The 16,440-nt window shown below is 42.9% G+C and overlaps 1 protein-coding gene, 1 long non-coding RNA gene and 1 other non-coding gene across 10 annotated transcripts in view; 1 reads left to right on the forward strand and 2 right to left on the reverse strand.

Moving 5' to 3' along the window:
* Positions 1–223: 223 nt before the first annotated feature.
* Positions 224–13,365, reverse strand: LOC141417830 (uncharacterized). Its single transcript, XR_012442441.1, has 3 exons — positions 13,169–13,365; positions 9,777–9,843; positions 224–7,818 (listed from the first exon to the last, which is right to left on the reverse strand). It is a non-coding gene; the product is annotated as an uncharacterized lncRNA (long non-coding RNA).
* LOC141418414 (U1 spliceosomal RNA) lies at positions 8,199–8,362 on the reverse strand. The gene has a single exon (XR_012443048.1). It is a non-coding gene; the product is annotated as a U1 spliceosomal RNA (small nuclear RNA).
* A 576-nt stretch (positions 13,366–13,941) lies between the features above and the next one.
* Dmxl1 (Dmx like 1) overlaps positions 13,942–16,440 on the forward strand; it is a 132,795-nt gene continuing 130,296 nt past the window's right edge. For 3 of the 8 annotated variants that reach the window (XM_074057015.1, XM_074057013.1, XM_020168527.2), the window contains exon 1: positions 13,943–14,194. Coding sequence is in view for 7 of the 8 variants with exons in the window: in XM_074057013.1 (XP_073913114.1) it covers positions 14,108–14,194 (87 nt within the window). In the remaining variant the exon portion in view is untranslated. Of the gene's footprint in view, positions 14,195–16,440 lie in introns of all 8 variants that reach the window. The other 5 variants (XM_074057014.1, XM_020168528.2, XM_020168529.2 and 2 more) reach the window with 2 other exon arrangements.

Raw genomic sequence — 16,440 nt, forward strand, 5'->3', positions numbered from 1 at the left:
CATAACTATGTTCATGTTTTGGTTTTTGAAGGTTTGTTTGCTATTCATATCTCAAATACTAGTCCTTGTTTATTTGTTTTTGGGTTTTTTTTCCCTAGCTTTATCTGAGTGGAAATGAAACTTGCAGTGTCTAAGTTCCCAAAAACAAAGGGATAAAAGAAAAAAAAATTGAGATGGGTCTCACTGTGTTACCCAGGGTAGCCTCAACTATCTGGGCTCCAGTGAGTCTCCTGCCTCAGCCTCCTGAATAGCTGGGACTACAGACATACACCACCATGCCCAGCTGTTTTTTCTTGGTTTTCTTACAATTTTTTCCCCAGTCAATTTGGTTGCCTACCCAACAGCCATCTTTAATCCTCTCCCTTCCGGCACTTCTTCCCTTTCTGCACTTCTTCCTCTAGAAGACTAAAAATGGCAGTTATTCTCCAGCTTCCCTTGAAGCCAGAAGCTTTCAAGGTGTCCCACACTGGCCTTTGAGATCGAAAAGGAACTTTTCTTGGTAGTTCCCTAGAAAGATCTTCCTTTAGGATAATTGAAAAGTAGAAAGTGAGATGAATGTCTTCCCACATTTCCTTCCCGTCATTCCTACTTGCTGGTGTGTTGTCTGGGAAAGGACAAAACATTTGGTATTTCTGTAATGAATGTATGCCCATCAATGCAAAGCCCACACTTTGCTTTTTTTGGCAATACTGGGGTTTGAACTCAGAGCATCATGCTTACTAGGGAGGCGCTCTATCACTTGAGCCACTCTGCCAGTTTTTTGGAGATAAGGTCTCAGAAACTGTTCCCCTAGGCTAGCCTTAAACCTCAGGCCTCCTGATCTCCACCTCCTGAGTAGCTAGGGTTAAAGGCATGAGCCACCGGAACCTGGCCACACTTTGCTTCTTAACGATCCTGAAATGATCTTTGATATTTGATACAACTACATGACCACAGTTGGTTTCATAGTCTGTTGTATACAGCCTAACACATCATATATAAAGATTATCTATGCACTGAAATACTCAGCATACCCATCATGCTTGCATTCGTTGATTAGTGAACAGATGGCTATGTTCCATTTGCTTTTTCCTCTGAAATGAATGCTCACAAGTTGAATAGTTCTGTAGAAACCATTGGAGCAATCTAACACTTCAACGAGAAAGGAAGAGAGGAATATACAGACTGCTGTGATTACTCTGTACAGTACATTAGAGGGTTTCCTGTTCCACCTTTCACATGCACCACTTTTTAGAAAACAGGTTTATGGAGACATAATTAACATACTATAGACACTATTGCATCCTACTTTGTAGAAAGGATGAGGAAGACAATCAAGTTTCATCTTTCTTATCCACCTCCATTTTCTCTAGCCAAAGTCTCTACTTGTACATTTACCATTTCTAGGTCCAGCTCCACCAGCTTTGATTCTGTATCTCCTTGGTGTTTACTCCACCAGGATTCTTTGTTTTTTTTTCTTTTGTTTTGTTTGGTGCCGAGGGTGGAACCCAGGGCCTCCCAGGTGCTAGGCAAGCACTGTATCACTAAGCCACATCCTCATCCCAGGAGCCAGGTCCCCATGAGCCTTTCCAAAAACAAAAAAACCAAAATAGGCAATAAGAGTGACGCAAGTAGGGTTAGCTAAGCAGTGTGGTTTGACAGCAAGAGGTCTGGGCAAGGCAATGTTGTTGACTAGACAGAGGCAGCAGGACCCAGCAAGTTTAGGAAACCCAGCAGGCTTTACAGTCTCCTTCGAAAGTAGCAATCAAGGTCAGAGAGGCAAACTAATTAGACACTTCAGGAGAGTGGTCCAGAGCCACTGCTGGAAAGGACTTGTCCTCTAACTGAAGTCCAGGAGACCGCCGTCTTTCATCTAGTAGTCTAGATAGTCTCTAGTCTGCTTTTCTCCCTGTCAAATAGTAGGGCACTTAAAAATATTCCTCATTCCTAAAAACCAAGAAAACCAAAAATATTTTTAAAAAAGAAAGAAAAATGGAAGGAAAGAGAAAAATATTCTGTGTCCATTTGTTCAAGAGCTCTCACTGCCCAGGAGAGATTCAAGGCTAGTTGGAGGATCGAGTCCCTCATGGTGGGCAAATTCTTCAGAGCCTTGTGATATTCTTCATAGTTTTCTTCTTTCATGACCCAGTTTGCAGCAAGGTATGGTGGCATGTGCTCACAGTTCCAACTACTTGGGAGAGTGAGGCAGGAGGATCACTTGAGACCACAAGTTCAGGGTCAACCTAGGCAACATAGCGAGACCCCCATCCTTAAAAACAAACAAACAACAGTAACAAAAATGTTTGAGAAAATGACTGACTCAGTATGAGGGCAAGGGGAACCATAGTTACTGCTATCAAATAGTAACGCCGCCTCATGTCCTGGCTGCGTTATCTGACATTGAAGTGCATTCCTGAAGGTCACTGATGACTCCATAAAATTCTAAATCCGTTGCTTTCTTCATGGATTTTAATCTTTTTACTTTCTGAGCAGCATCCTGTCCCTCCACCCAGTAGATGGGCAACATATTTCTCGAAACCCCTCAATGTCCTCTCATCCACCTGATGATGTTAGAGGAGTTGACTGACCTCTGACTACCTCTACTGGAGAGTCTCTAAGTTTTAGTTATTGGTTTCTCTTTCTTTACCCTCTCCCCTTTGGAAAGCACCTCCTTCCTGAGCTGAACTCTTGACACTTGTTCTGATATCATTCCTGAGTTCCAGTCCCACAGTCCAACCATCTTCTAATTCAACACTTACCAAATCGTCCTAACCTAGTTATTCAATAATTACTTCAAATTCAAACACTAAAATTAGTCTTAGCCTTACCCACCCCAAATGGCTTGCCATGCTATTTTCTCCCCATTTTACTACATCAGTGAGACACCATTTCCTTAGATATCTAACCCTCTAATCAGTAACTTGCCTCAATTCCTACTCTTCTTAGAGAAACCCTCTTTTGTTCCAGGAAGAATATTAAGCAAACACATGTATCATGTTGGTCACCAAACTGCCTTATTTATAACAGAAAATTAGAAATATGTAAAAATACCATTCTACACTTTTTAATTTCGTTTTTGAAAATACAAGCTTTAGAATGAAAAATTTCTCAGAAATACATATAGCAAAAGTATACAGAGAAAAAATATTTATCTGCCTCTAGTTCTTGAATTCAGAAAGCAAAAGAACTTACTGAAAATCCTCGACTGTTTCAAATGTGCTTTAATTAAGGCACGATTTATAACCCGGAGTTCTCTTTGATGCAAGAGCTATGATCAAAAACCCTGCACAGAGAATATGGAGTGTTCTCTAGAATACTGTGAAAGGTACTGTAGCCATTTCAGTCTCTGGCCATTTCAGCAACAGAAAAAAGAAGGATTTTTAGAAAGCTTCCTACTAAATTTCTGTCTTAAAACATTTCTCTTTTTCTTCCCTTTGCAGTACAGAAAAGCATTTCAAGTGAAAATTAATCAGTTCAGCCATTCAACCCAGCTTTTGTTCTTCCACTTCTTCAGATCTCCATTAGACGTTTTCTGTGGAGTTAACTTTTATCTCCTGTCTATACTTCTGTTTTATAAATGCTATGATGATGTTGGGCCTAATTATGTCAAGATAAGTAGGGAGTGTTTTTTTGTTTTGTTTTTTTCGGAGTGGTGTTCTTGTTGTTCTCTAATCAATGGTACTCTTCTCTGGGCTAATTCAAATGTTTGTATTTTCCAAAGATGTAGGAAAATTGGAATATTCTCATGCTGGTTGGAATACAAGTTACCATGTGTTATTCTTCTTTTTCAAAGTGAGAGGAACAGATTTCAAAACAACTTATGGAAAAAAAAAGTAGTTTGGGAGCAATTGGGACTCACCTAACTGGGTAGGATGACCATTAAGCAGGCCCTGACTGAGGGTTCAAGTGTGGCTGTCATGACCTCCTCTTACTCCCTACCCAAAACCGACTTCAGTTCTTTTATTCCTCTAAGGAGTCATCTATATCTAGGACGATAGTTCATTCTTTCAATAATATAAAAATTCCCTGCTAGCTGCAGCAGAAAATCCTGGAGACAGATTCTGATTGAGCCAGTTGGTGTCCATGCCTGATCAATTACATGGTCAAGGTGAGGCAAAGTAGCCTCCGCTTATCTGTGCTCTGCTGTCAGACATCCTGGATTTAAATCCAACATGCTCTGTGGTCTTGGTAAATTACTGACTGTTTCACTTTCGTTATCTGTAACCTGTAAAAACACACAGAATAATCCTAGCATTATGTGTGAAAACATACAAAATATATTCCATAGATCTTACCCAGTACTTTTATTATTGGTCATGTATCTGTACCTGTGTGCTGAAGGGGGCGGGTGCTATTCTGAGAAGGTGGTGGTAGAGATGGAGGATGGTGTGCTGAGCAACCAAAATAGATTCACTGTTGCCTTTTTGAGAGGAATACCCATCAGAGTCCTTTGCAATTACACAAACTCGACTAAAACCTCAAAGATGAGATGATAAAATAACAAGATGGGTAGATGGGAAATTTCAGAACTAAAGAAACAAGGCAGGAATATTTTAGGCATAAAAACAAACATATAAGGCCAGGTGCCATTGCTCACGCCTATAATCCTCACTGTTCACAAGGCAGAGATCAGGAGAATCGCAGTTTGAAGCCAGCCCAGGCAAATAGTTCATGAGACCGTATCTTGAAAAAACACCATCAGTAGAAGAGAACCACGGTAGAAGAGAATTGCAACTATAAAAACTATAAAGTCTAACATTTTTAATGACTACCTAGTAGTTCAAAAGTCCAATACCTGTACCTAACCCATCAACTGATTATTTCATTGATGAGTTCAGAGACGTCATGATCCAATCACCTTCCATAAGCCCCTAGGGGACATTCCAAATTCAAAACCACAGTTATGTAATGAGGCTGTGTTCCTTACCTAATACTGATAAAAGTTATGCTGTCTAAAATTTTTTTAAGTTGTGTGTTTTGTTATTGTTTTTTTTTAAATTTTTTTTCAGTGCTGGGAATCAAACCCAGGGCCTCTTTCATGCCATGCGAGTGCTCTGTCACTGAGCTACACTCCCAGCCCCCAAACTGTTCTTTAGTTAGGTATTGGTGGACAGTGTGACCCAGCTTTCCTCTTTATCTTTATACAGAAGTAGCGCCAGCCAGCATATAGTTACATAACTAAAGGAGATACTCAAGTGACTCGAACCTAGATGAAGACTGTTTCAAGGGTAATGCCATGTTATTGGCAATGAGGCTGCTGCTTAGCTGGAAAGTTTATGTTATGCCTCATTGGCCCTCCACAATACATACCACGAGTGAGTGCATGCATTGTTCCTGGTAAGTTTTGTAATCTAATTGGGTTTAACCTTTTCCCCTGTATGCACGTGTTCTCTTTGCCAGCAGAATATATTCCTCCATGCTCAAGAGGCATTCCCTAAATTTCTGCTCACAAACTTACTGTTACCAGACCCAAGTCTGTTCACCACTGGAAAGTTAATACTTAAGAGGACTGAGTTGGTGGGAAGGAAACTAGGTTTATTTAAGGGTTAGCACCCGAAGATGAGGGCATACTGACTTCCACCCACCCCCTCTGCCACAATAAAAACCATCTTCTGGAACCCAGGTACATGAAAGGGGCAATGCACAGGAAGACCCCATGCCAGATGGGGTCTTCATTGTCCAGGGTATATATCTTTCTTTTCCTCCCTCCCTCCAACCTTATTTCCCTTCCAAACATGGAAATTGACCTGACCTTGACCCCTGGAGCCAATTCCTATTTTTTTTGCGGGGGGGGGGGGGGGGGGAGGTATGTTACTGTGGATCGAATCCAGGGCCCTCTTGCAAGCACTCTACCACCTGAGTCGTGCTCCAGCCTTTCTGTTTGTATTTTGTTTTTGAGTTAGGGCCTCAAACTTGCGATCCTCCTGCTCTGCTTCCCAAGTAGTTGGTATATAGGAGGTGCCACCACACCTGGTCTTAGTTCTTATAGTTCTTTAGACAATGTTTGTCTAATGACTTTTGTATATTACTTTTCTGCAAGTTAAACATCATAGCAATTTAAATGCTTTATGCTAGTTGATGCACAGGGATAAACAATGAGGGGCATTACATATTCTGAAGGTCACCAGATGTTCTGGGTTCTGTAAATCCAAAGAAAGTTTATCTAGAACTTATCATCTTAATCATTTAGGTGTAGCTTTTCTTCAGAATTTAGGGAAATAATCTGGCAAAGAACAACTGTGGAAGGAGTGACCACCTTAAGTCTTTTCATCTTTCAGCTTGGGGAAAGCGGTAGGCTCTAATGAACTCCCAAATCAGTCTTGCAATTTTCTGCATTCCTGTCCCAGAGCCCATTCCCCTCAGTTTGCTCTGGTTGAACAAAACTCCCTACTGCCTTCCTCCCTGTAGTCTTTCAAAATTACATCTCAAGGTTTCTGCTTCCCTAACACTTCAACAGATAGAAGAGCTACAATCATTCAATATTCCTTTTTTTTTAGTTTGGTGGTTCTGGGGTTTGAGCTCAGGGACTCACACTTGCTAAGCAGGTGCTCTACCACTTGAGCCACTCTGCCAGTACAAAGAAGAGCTCGGACAAGGCTGAGATTCAACTGTTTCCAAGCATGCAGGTGCACTAGTTGTCATGGGTGGGGGTGGGGGGTGGTGTTCTTTCCCAATGGGGTGGAGAGCTGCTGTGAGGCCTTGAGTTGAGGAAGTGACTGCGAACAAGGTTGTCATGGATGAAGCAGAGCCTCCCCCGTAAAGCCAGTTGGGGCTGTGGCCATGACAGTTACTATGGGCTCCCCTCCCAGAATCATGTCTTCTGAGGCAACTGGAGCTGTCCTGAAATACCGTGGACAACAATGGCTCCTGATCCAGCCTTCATCTCTGGGGTAGTCAGTGGGTGTTGCTGTTGGGATGGTATTATAAATAGTGGCCAGAGTCCCAAGCCATTGCTTAAATGTTTAATTAAACTACAGCATTCCCGATGAGTTTTTTCTCCATAGAGCATTGCTGTTGGCAGAATAGACAGGTTTCTGTAGCAACCTCTGTCTCGGTTGCACAGAGATCTCCATGTCATTTTTATGAGGGAATGAGTTCAGAATGTTTTTATGTGAAATTTCGGTAACACAGTCCACCTGTTTCAGCCTTAGTTGCAGCAATAGCAACATTTCTGTTTTTTGACTTCTTTGTCTTCTGGGTGTTGGCAGACAGGACTAATGACCCCATTGGTAGTTCCCATGTCAAGGGCCTTGGGTAGATAGGGGCTTAGACTGATTAGCGTGGGATGAGGGAATGGTGATGACAAAGACTTCTTGCAGAGAGTGAGGAAGAGGCATGATGACTTCTTGATCTGAGCTGGCTTCTTAGACACTCTTTCTCATTCCAAAGACCTCAGAGTTTGGCTTGTTGGCTTTTCTTCACACTACATCAACCCACTTTCTCTCATCAGAGTTCCCCTCCTCTTGAAAACTACCCTTGAAGACAGAATAATGTCTCTTTGGTCTGCAAGTGTCAGAAACTAGCAGTTTAGTTGTGTTTTAAGAGATTTTGCTGCTAGTAATAATAAGAAATATACAGAATCTTATTTTTTAAGAAAATGCTTTCTTTTCTTTTTTTATACCTCCTCTTTTATTTCTGGGAAACTAAAGGGAAAAAAAAGCCAATTCAGACTCATACAGCCTTTGAGCATTCAAAGGACAGAATAACAGTTCAGGGAATGATTAGATTTGACAGTTCTCCTGTATGGTTCATTTGTCAGTGGACTTGTAGCCTTTGGGCAGAAGGGAGTTAGAGCCTGTGAGAAAGTGGAATGGAGGCAGGCAGTGTGGCCTTCTAGATCTGCAAGAAAGGGACACAGAAGGAAGGATGAGGAGCAAACAAGTACAATTTACTATCACCTCCTCTTTCTGTCACAGTATTAGTCCAGTCTCCTCAGAAGGTCAGAGTTATAGGAAGGCTGTATGAGCGGTCAGAAATGGGTTTAGGATTGAATAAAGCCTTATTAAGGGGACTTAAGTGACATTAGTGGATGAAGCAGGAGCTTGGAGGTGCTAAACAAAAATTACATAGAGGCAATTATTTTGGACTAAGCTCCTGCACAGATCAGGCTAAAATAAAAATGGAGTCAATCATGCTAAAGTTCCACAGTGCCAAGATGCAACTAAGCTATTAATCTGACCTGAGAAATCAAAGTTAAGAGATACCTTTTTCTTTTTCCCCAGGGGAGAGCGCGAATGCAGTTCCCCACTACCACAAATTATGCAGTTGAGTTTCCCACATTTGGGGAAATCGCAGGGGTCAGTACATCTGTAGTGCAATGGATAAGACTCACCCTGGGAAAACCACCTTCGTGATCATGGTATCTCCCCTGCCAGGTAAGTATAAGAGATACCTTGATTTCCCAAATAGCCCAGTTTCAATTGGCACGATGATGAAACTCACTGTTCTAATCCTTACGAGTGAAGTTAACCTGAAATAACCTGATGTTTATTAATCATCTACTTTATTATTGGCCCACTCCCTGCCTCTGACTTACAGGGGAAGAAACTTTGACATGACCAATCTGGCTTTGTGTTTTGGTCTATAAAATCAACGTCCTTTCTTTGAACCATTGGAACACTTTCTATCTTTATTAACACATTCATTGCACATATTAATAGGGTTCCTTGTGATATTTCAACACACACACACAAATGCACGTGTGGATCAAACTGGGGTAATAAGCACTTCCTCATGTGAGGAGCCTTCAGTTTCTCTCCCTGGATCTTTGCATTATTCTGAACTACTGTCTTCCCACTGTGCTGCAGAACATTAGAACTTTTCCCTGTAACTGTTTTGGTACTGAGTATGTACTCTGCCTTTATCAACCCTTCCCAACCTCTAGGAATTACTATTCCACACTTGGGTCAACTTTTTTCTAGTTATCAGCCAATTTTATTTTATGGAGTAAAGTGTTATTCTGTTCTAGAATGGAAAACCAATTAAGATGTTTAAATTGTTTTAATTTTTGTCCTTTGACAGAGGTAAAGGAATTTTAGTTCTTTCATGGAAAAATTTCTATGTATGTAAGCAAGGACCATCTATATTCACCCTTGATTACAGCCATTAATATCTACTCTGTGCTATCATAATGCTGAGGAATGGGAGGTATGTATTCAAAGATGTCTGGGTAACTTTAAGTGTACTTTACACCGAGCTGTAGTGTACTATAATAATTCTGCATAGCAAAACCAATTTCATAAATCATGGAGCAGTACAGAAATGGGTCAAGGGTCAGCAAATTTTTCTCAAAAGGGCCACATGGTAATTTTTTTTGGCCTTGTAGGTCATATGGTCCTTTCCAAAACTACTAAACTTTGCAGATATGAGGTAAAAGCACAGAGGATATATAAACGTGCAACATGGCTGCATTGTAGTAAAATTTATGGACAGGAGAATTTCATAAACTCTCAATGTGTCATAACATACTCTTCTACTGATTTTTTCAACTACTAAAAAATATAAAAACCACTCTTAGCTCAAGGGCTGTACAAAACAAAACAGCATACTGAATTTGGCCCATGGGTCAGTCTTGACCCAAACTCCTCACTATACAGATAGGAAAAATGAGTGTTGAAAGTTAAAATGTTCTTTCTGGGACACCTGGAGTTAGTGGTTGGGAAAAGCTGAGCATATGGATCATCTTGACTCTTCTCCAGTGACTTTACCATCTTGCCTTCCAGCATGGAGTTGTAGTCTGGTTAGGACACTGAGAATGATCACATAGGACGAGTCTGGATAGACTATTCTTTACATACCAAAAACTTTTTGTTTTTATCTTTTCCCAGTAGTCTTGAGGGGTCAGACTTGAACAATTTTTCGTCACTGTGAAAGACACGAATAAATTACAAGCAGTTAGCTATTTTATTTAGACAGTTCAACTATAAATCAGGTAGACTGTTTAAGGGGCAATGAGTGTTAAAAGAAAAACTCTACATGAATTTAATTAAAAAGAGCCTAACTGAGTAAAGAATAATTCATTTTTTGGGGGGATTGGGGCTTGAACTCAGGGTATATACCACCAATCCTTTTTCTCCTTCCTTCCTCCCTCTTCCCCTCCCTCCTTCCTTCCTTTCTTTTTTGTGAAGGTTTTTTTCAAGATAGGGTCTCGTGGAATTATTTGCCTGGGCTGGCTTTGAACTTTGGTCCTCCTGATCTCTGCCTTCTGAGTAGCTAGGTGTGAGCCACTAGCATCTGGCAAGAATAATTCTTTTAATTAATTAATTTTGAGCTACATCTCCAGTCCAAGAATGATTCTTGAATTGGCAGCCCTCTGGACTAGAAGAGGTTTAGAGAGCTTTGTCCCACAAGGCGGGCAGATTGCATTTATGGATAGAGATTAGAAGTGAGGTGCATAAACAGCTTGATTAGTTATAGCTCAGGGTTTGTGAAGTTTATTAGGTGGTAGTGTGTGATTGGCTAAAGTTCAGCTGCTGTGAATGGCTACTTATTATAAGAAATATGCTCCTAAAATAGGCTTTCTGTCCCTCTATGTACTAGATTAGGTAGCAGTTCCTTATTGAGAGAATGAGGCATCCTCAGGCTAAATTTAGTTTAACATCTAACACAGGGCAGTGTAAGCATTCTGATGAACAAGAGGCAAACGAATGCCTTTCTGGTTTTTTTTTTTTTTTTTTTTTTGTGGTACTGGGGTTTGAATGCAGGGCCTACACCTTGAGCCACTCCACCAGCCCCCCCCTCCCCTTTTTTTTCCAAGATAGAGTCAAACTATTGCCCAGGCTGGCCTCCAATAGCAATCCTCCTGATCTCTGCCTCCTGAGCCACAGGTGCCTGACTAAGAAAGACTTTACATTTTATTAGCTATTCTATTCCTATAGTTTCAGATGCTGAGTGGGATAGCCTCAGAACTTCTATGGCACTCTCAGATATCACTGAGATATTTTTAGTATTTTTAGTCTGGGACCGGACACTGTTTCAAAAACTTTAGAAGTAATCTGTCAAAAGGTTAGTTTTACTTAGGAATACTGACAACTAGTAACATTTATTGAATGCTTTCTAAGTATGCAACTCTTTTTCATTTAATTTTCACATTAATCATATGAGGAAAGTCTACTATTCTCTCCACTTTATAGATAAGGAAAGAGAAGAAAAAGAGATTAAATAACCTGTCCAGGAGTGGTTAGGGCAGCATTCAAACTTGCACAGTCTTTGACAAGAACTACAACACACAGGTCTAAGAAATGTAAAAACAAAGAGATGCACAGTATTGTGGATATAACAATGCAAAGAAAACTGCTGTTGATCGTCAGAATAAACTTCATTTTTCATTTTTTTTTTGGGCGGTACTGGGGTTTGAACTCAGGACCTCATGCTTGCTAAGCAGGAGCTCTACCATTTGAGCCATGCCTCAGCCCTAAACTTCCCATTTTCTTAGAGGAGGAAATGACTTTCAAAAAGTTAGCAGACTCTTTTGGAATAGGAGTGGTGGTTTGAGGCCAGCTCCTGTTTAGAAAAAACAAAAAGGAGAAACCCTATCTCAGAAAACAAGTTGGGTGTGGTGGTACACACTTGCAAAAAGGGCTGAAGGCATGGATCAAGTGACAGAGTGCTTGCCTAGTAAGCCCAAGGACCTGAGTTCAAACCCCAGTACTGCACACAAAAAAAAGTTAGCAGACATACAGCTAGTTAATGTGAGAATCAGAAATCCACTCCCAATTTCTTAACTTGTAGCTCAGTTTCTTTTATTCAGCTACACTGAATGTCCTTAAAAACAAATAAATAAACAAAACTAGAGAATGAGTAAACACATTAAACTATTGGCAGCCATATCCGACACACAGTATATAAAATAATTCAGATTTAGGGTCTAAAATACAAAATTAGGGCTGGAGGTGTAGTTCAGTGGTAGAGAGCATGTTTGCATGCATAAGGCTCAGGTTTAATCTCTAGCACTCCAAAATAAAATAAAAGTTACCTTAACCACTTTAAAATTTGAAATAATTAAAAAACAAATTCAAGCCAGGCATGGTGGTGCATGCCTGCAATTCCAGCTATTTGGCAGGCTGAGGCAGGAGGGCAAATTCCAGGCCAGCCTGGGAAATTCAATGAGACCCTGTCTCAGAATAAAAAGGGCTGGAGATGTAGCTCAGTGGTAGAGTGTTTGCCTAGTGTAACTTTGGCCCTGGGTTTAATCGCTAGTACTGAGGGGGTAAAAAAAAGATGATTTCAACTACAGGTATGTTACGTATCAATAAAACACTTTTAAAAGAAGACACGTAGCTGGGTGTGTTGTTGTGGCACAAACCTGTTATACCAACACTTGAGAATTGAGGCAGGATGGTTGAGAGTTTGAAGCCACCCTAGGCTACATAGCAAGACCCCCGTCTTAAAAAAAAAAAGACATACTGTATTAAGTTTTGTCTATCCTTATGAAGAGACTGAAGTAGTGGAATTAATTTTCATCTTTCAAGTTATAAAAAGGAAGATGGCTCTTAAGCCTTTTTAAAATAACTTTTGAATTGCAAGGCAAAGTAAATGTATATTGGAAAAAGTTTAAAAGTAAATAAAACTACTGGTACTCCACCCACCATAGTTTTTTATTTGTTGTTTGTTTAAGACAGGGTCTCTCTATGTAGCTTAGGATGTAACTGGCAATTCTCTTGTCTCAGCCTCCAGAGTGCTGGGATTACCGGCATGCACCGACAAATTAATAATAATTATTATTTTTATTTTTGGGGTGGTGCTAGGGGTCTAACCCAGGGCTCTAGGCAAGAGCTACACCTCCAGCCCTACTTTGACGTCTTTTTACTGCGCGAGAGAGATCCTAGTTATATTCACTCAATAACACTTACTGAACACCTAAATTATCACTGTCACAGTGCCAAGCATGTGAGACACACCGTCCGTCCCTAAGAAGCTTACAGTACACAAGGGAAGACGTGCAATCAGCCATCTGTCAGTGATAACATGACACTGGCGTCAAAATACAACCAGAGTTCTGCCGAGTCCCGCAGCAAGTGGCCGATGCTTTTCACCCAGGCATTCTTGGGTCCCGTTCCCAAAACTCACCCCCAAGCGGTATTCCTATCAGCATGATCTCAAAATCTAAAGATAAATTTAGATAAAGATAAAACCTAAAGATAAATTTAGGTTAGGAAACACCACGCTGTTATTTGTCAAATGTTTAAACCTCTCAAAACGATCCCGGTCCGCGAGTTTGAAGAGCTCATGCCAGGAACAACCCTGATGCGGCCAACACACATCCCAAGGTGCTCCGGGGTTACTTAGGGCGCGGTGCATGCTGGGACTTGTAGTCCTATCAGGACCAAGAACGCTCCCGCTCCATTTACAATACATTTCTTCCCTACAAGTTTTCTGGCCCAACAGTTTAGATTAAACACAATTTGACAAATCTCACCTCACTCTAGGTTCACTGTACTCCAGAAGGCTCGTTATAGTCAACGCTCAAACGCACAGCGTGCTCCTTGCAAGCCTCAAAGAGATTGGCTACTCTTCAGAATTGGGTGGAGCCCAGACTGGAACGGAGCTTAGGATTGGCCAGTTCCTGGGGTTTTCCTATCTACTTGCTGATAGGTGTACTGTAGTAAAGAACCGGGTGCTTTTCCACACTTCCCCCGCCCCAACCCTCCTCACCTCCCCGCAGAGGAAATCTCGCGATATTTCGGCCAAGGGGCCCAGAAACGCACAGTGAGCTGCGGAGGACCGTGGGGGTGGCGGCGCCGGAGCCGGGAAGGGACAGGTCAGGCGGACGGGCGAGCGCGTACAGCCTGCACCTCCTGGGCTCGGCCAGCCGGCTGAGCGCAGCCGGGGGACGTGTGTACGCAGCGCGGCCCTCCTGGTCCGCACGTCGGCCCCGGATCGCGCCGCGCCTCCTCGGGCCTCGGCGGGCGGTGACAGGTGCGCGGAGGCGCGGCGCTCTCTAGCCCGCCGGCCCGTCCCCTCCGGGCCTCGCCCGCCGGCTCGGGATGAGCCGAGGGCCCCGACCGAGCGGCCCCGGCTCCAGCTCTCGGCGCCTGTCGCGGCCGCCGCCCCTGAGCGGAGGAGGACGCGGCCGCTGACTGGCGGGCATGAGCTAGTCGCGGTTGCTGCCGCGGTACTGTGCGCCGACATGAACCTGCACCAGGTGTTGACCGGCGCGGTGAACCCTGGCGACCACTGCTTCTCCGTGGGCAGTGTCGGCGACCAGCGCTTCACGGTAAGTGCACGGATCCCGGCGCCGGGCCGGTGCGGAGTACGGAGACCGCGCGCCCGCCGCCCCGGGTCCCCGCGACCCCGCGACCCCGGAGGTCCTCTCCGCCCCGAGGTCCCTGGCTTCCCGACGTCCCCTCTGTCCCACTTGGTCCCTTTCGCCCCGAGGTCCCCTCCGCTCCGTGGTCTCCTGCTATCCCGAGGTCCCTGCCGTCCCGAGGTTCCGTCCATCCCCCTTATCGCTTTCTGCCCCGAGGTCCCCTTTGCTCCAAGGTTCCCTCCGTCCCCCTTGGTTCCTGCTGTCCAGAGGCCCCCTCCTCCCTGTGGTCCCCTGCTGTTCCTAGGTTCCCCTCCTCCCCGAGGTTCCTGTTCCCCTGAGATTCCCGCGACCCCCGAGGTCCCCTTCTGTTTCTCGGTCCCCTTCGCCCCAAGGTTTTCGCGACTTCTTCTTTCCCCTCCTCCCCCACCCCGTCAGCCTCTCGTCCCCCTGGGTTTTGCCGCCCCAAGGTTCCCTGCTGTCCCTAGGTCCCCGCCGTCCCCTCCGGTCCCTGACACCCCCTTTGGTCCTCTGTATCCCTGTATCCCTGCTGTCCCTCGGTCCCCTACACCCCACTCTTGGTCCCCGCCGCCCCCCTTGGTCCCTTCTGCCCTGATTCTAGAACCCACAGCCAATCCAGCGGACTCTGAAGTCAGGAGTTAAAAACTTCAGCTTCAGTGTGACCTCCTGGGGCTAGGCTGATTTGCCAAAGTCGTTTGTCTCCAAATCCTCCATGGATAAAGAGTCGGGGTCTTTTTATAGACCTAATCCATAGGCCTAAATTGTCATATTTAAGAACAGTTGGGAATGGTTTCATTTTTTTTTATTAAGGTCAAGTGTGTTCATAGTTCAGAGTGGGTGTCTGAAAACAATTGGAATTGCTGGCTGTTAACACAGTGCTCAGTTAAAAATAAAGAGAAACAGTGCTTTTCACTTATTTTCCTGCAAATGCACTCAGGAGTAACTGTGAAGAGAAAAAAATATTTTTAAAGTAACTCATTCCTACCAGCCTTTGAATTCCATATGTAACAGTCTAGTTGTCCTTGAAATTTTATTTCATATTGTTCTAATTAATCAGTCCAAACATAATTGAAACGCTGGTGATTTTTGCTAAAGCTTGTGTCTTTATCTCTTTAGTTGAGACTAAAAGTAAAAGTCAATTTTATATAAGTGAAACAAAGTAAATAGCCTAACAAAGGCCTAGGCTTAGAAATCTTAAATTTCTTTTTTTTTTTGAAGTCAGGACCTCACACTTGCTAGGCAGGCACTGTACCACTTGAGCCACTCTACCATCTTAAATTTCTAATCTTACTATTTATCTTTGGTCTTTTTTGGTGGCCTTTGTCAGAATAAATAATACTCAGCATTTAACATGGTGTAGGCATTTAATGTCTAAACTGTAGTTGTGCTGGCCAAGCACTTTGCTTTCACATAGAGACTGCCTTCCCTGTGCAATTGATTCATGCACACCATCCCACTAATTGTCAAGATCTGAATTCTTATGTTTACCTCGCCCAAATACTCAGGGGGAAAGAGTGAGCTCTGAGGGTCTTGGTGAGCAGTTGTAGTCTCCCCATAGCTGGATACTGCTTTCTGTTCTTGTTATTTAAGGGAATGAGATACCCAGCACCCTTAGGGATTTTCCTTGTGGAAGATTATAGGATAATGATGTTGCATTCTCTGCCATCTTCTCAAGTTATAGGAGTGTTCTCCAATACAAATTCTAACAGCTTTTTAAAGAAGGCATTCAGAATCTTATGTAATCTGTGATAGAAACTTCAAAGCATGTGCAATATGATGGCCTATTTACACACATAGGTGCATTCCTCTTTAAAACCTTGGTGAATTGCCTCCATGTTATTTTAAGGAGAGGTCAGTTAATGTGCTGAGGGTCATATGGTTATCCTATACCATCAGGCTTGTTACTCAGCTCTGCTTTCAAGGTGCATTTCCTTAAAGTAGCTTTGATCATCTCCCTCCCAGCCTTCCACAGAGCTCTCCCAGATCTTTGGAAGCATACCACTAAATAAGTTTAAAAAGACATGAAAGGACAGAAAAATATATATATTGGTTTGATATGAAAAGATCCTAGGTTCCTTTAATTTTGGTGGTTTTAAGGATTGTTCGTTTTTCCATTGCATCCAGTCCACCACTGGCTCTTTAACATTAAGTTCATAGTTCTCTTACAAATTAAGTTTCTTGTCCTCAGTGTCCTG

This window comes from Castor canadensis, chromosome 16 (genome assembly GCF_047511655.1).
Source record: "Castor canadensis chromosome 16, mCasCan1.hap1v2, whole genome shotgun sequence".
NCBI classification, from domain to species: Eukaryota; Metazoa; Chordata; class Mammalia; order Rodentia; family Castoridae; genus Castor; species Castor canadensis.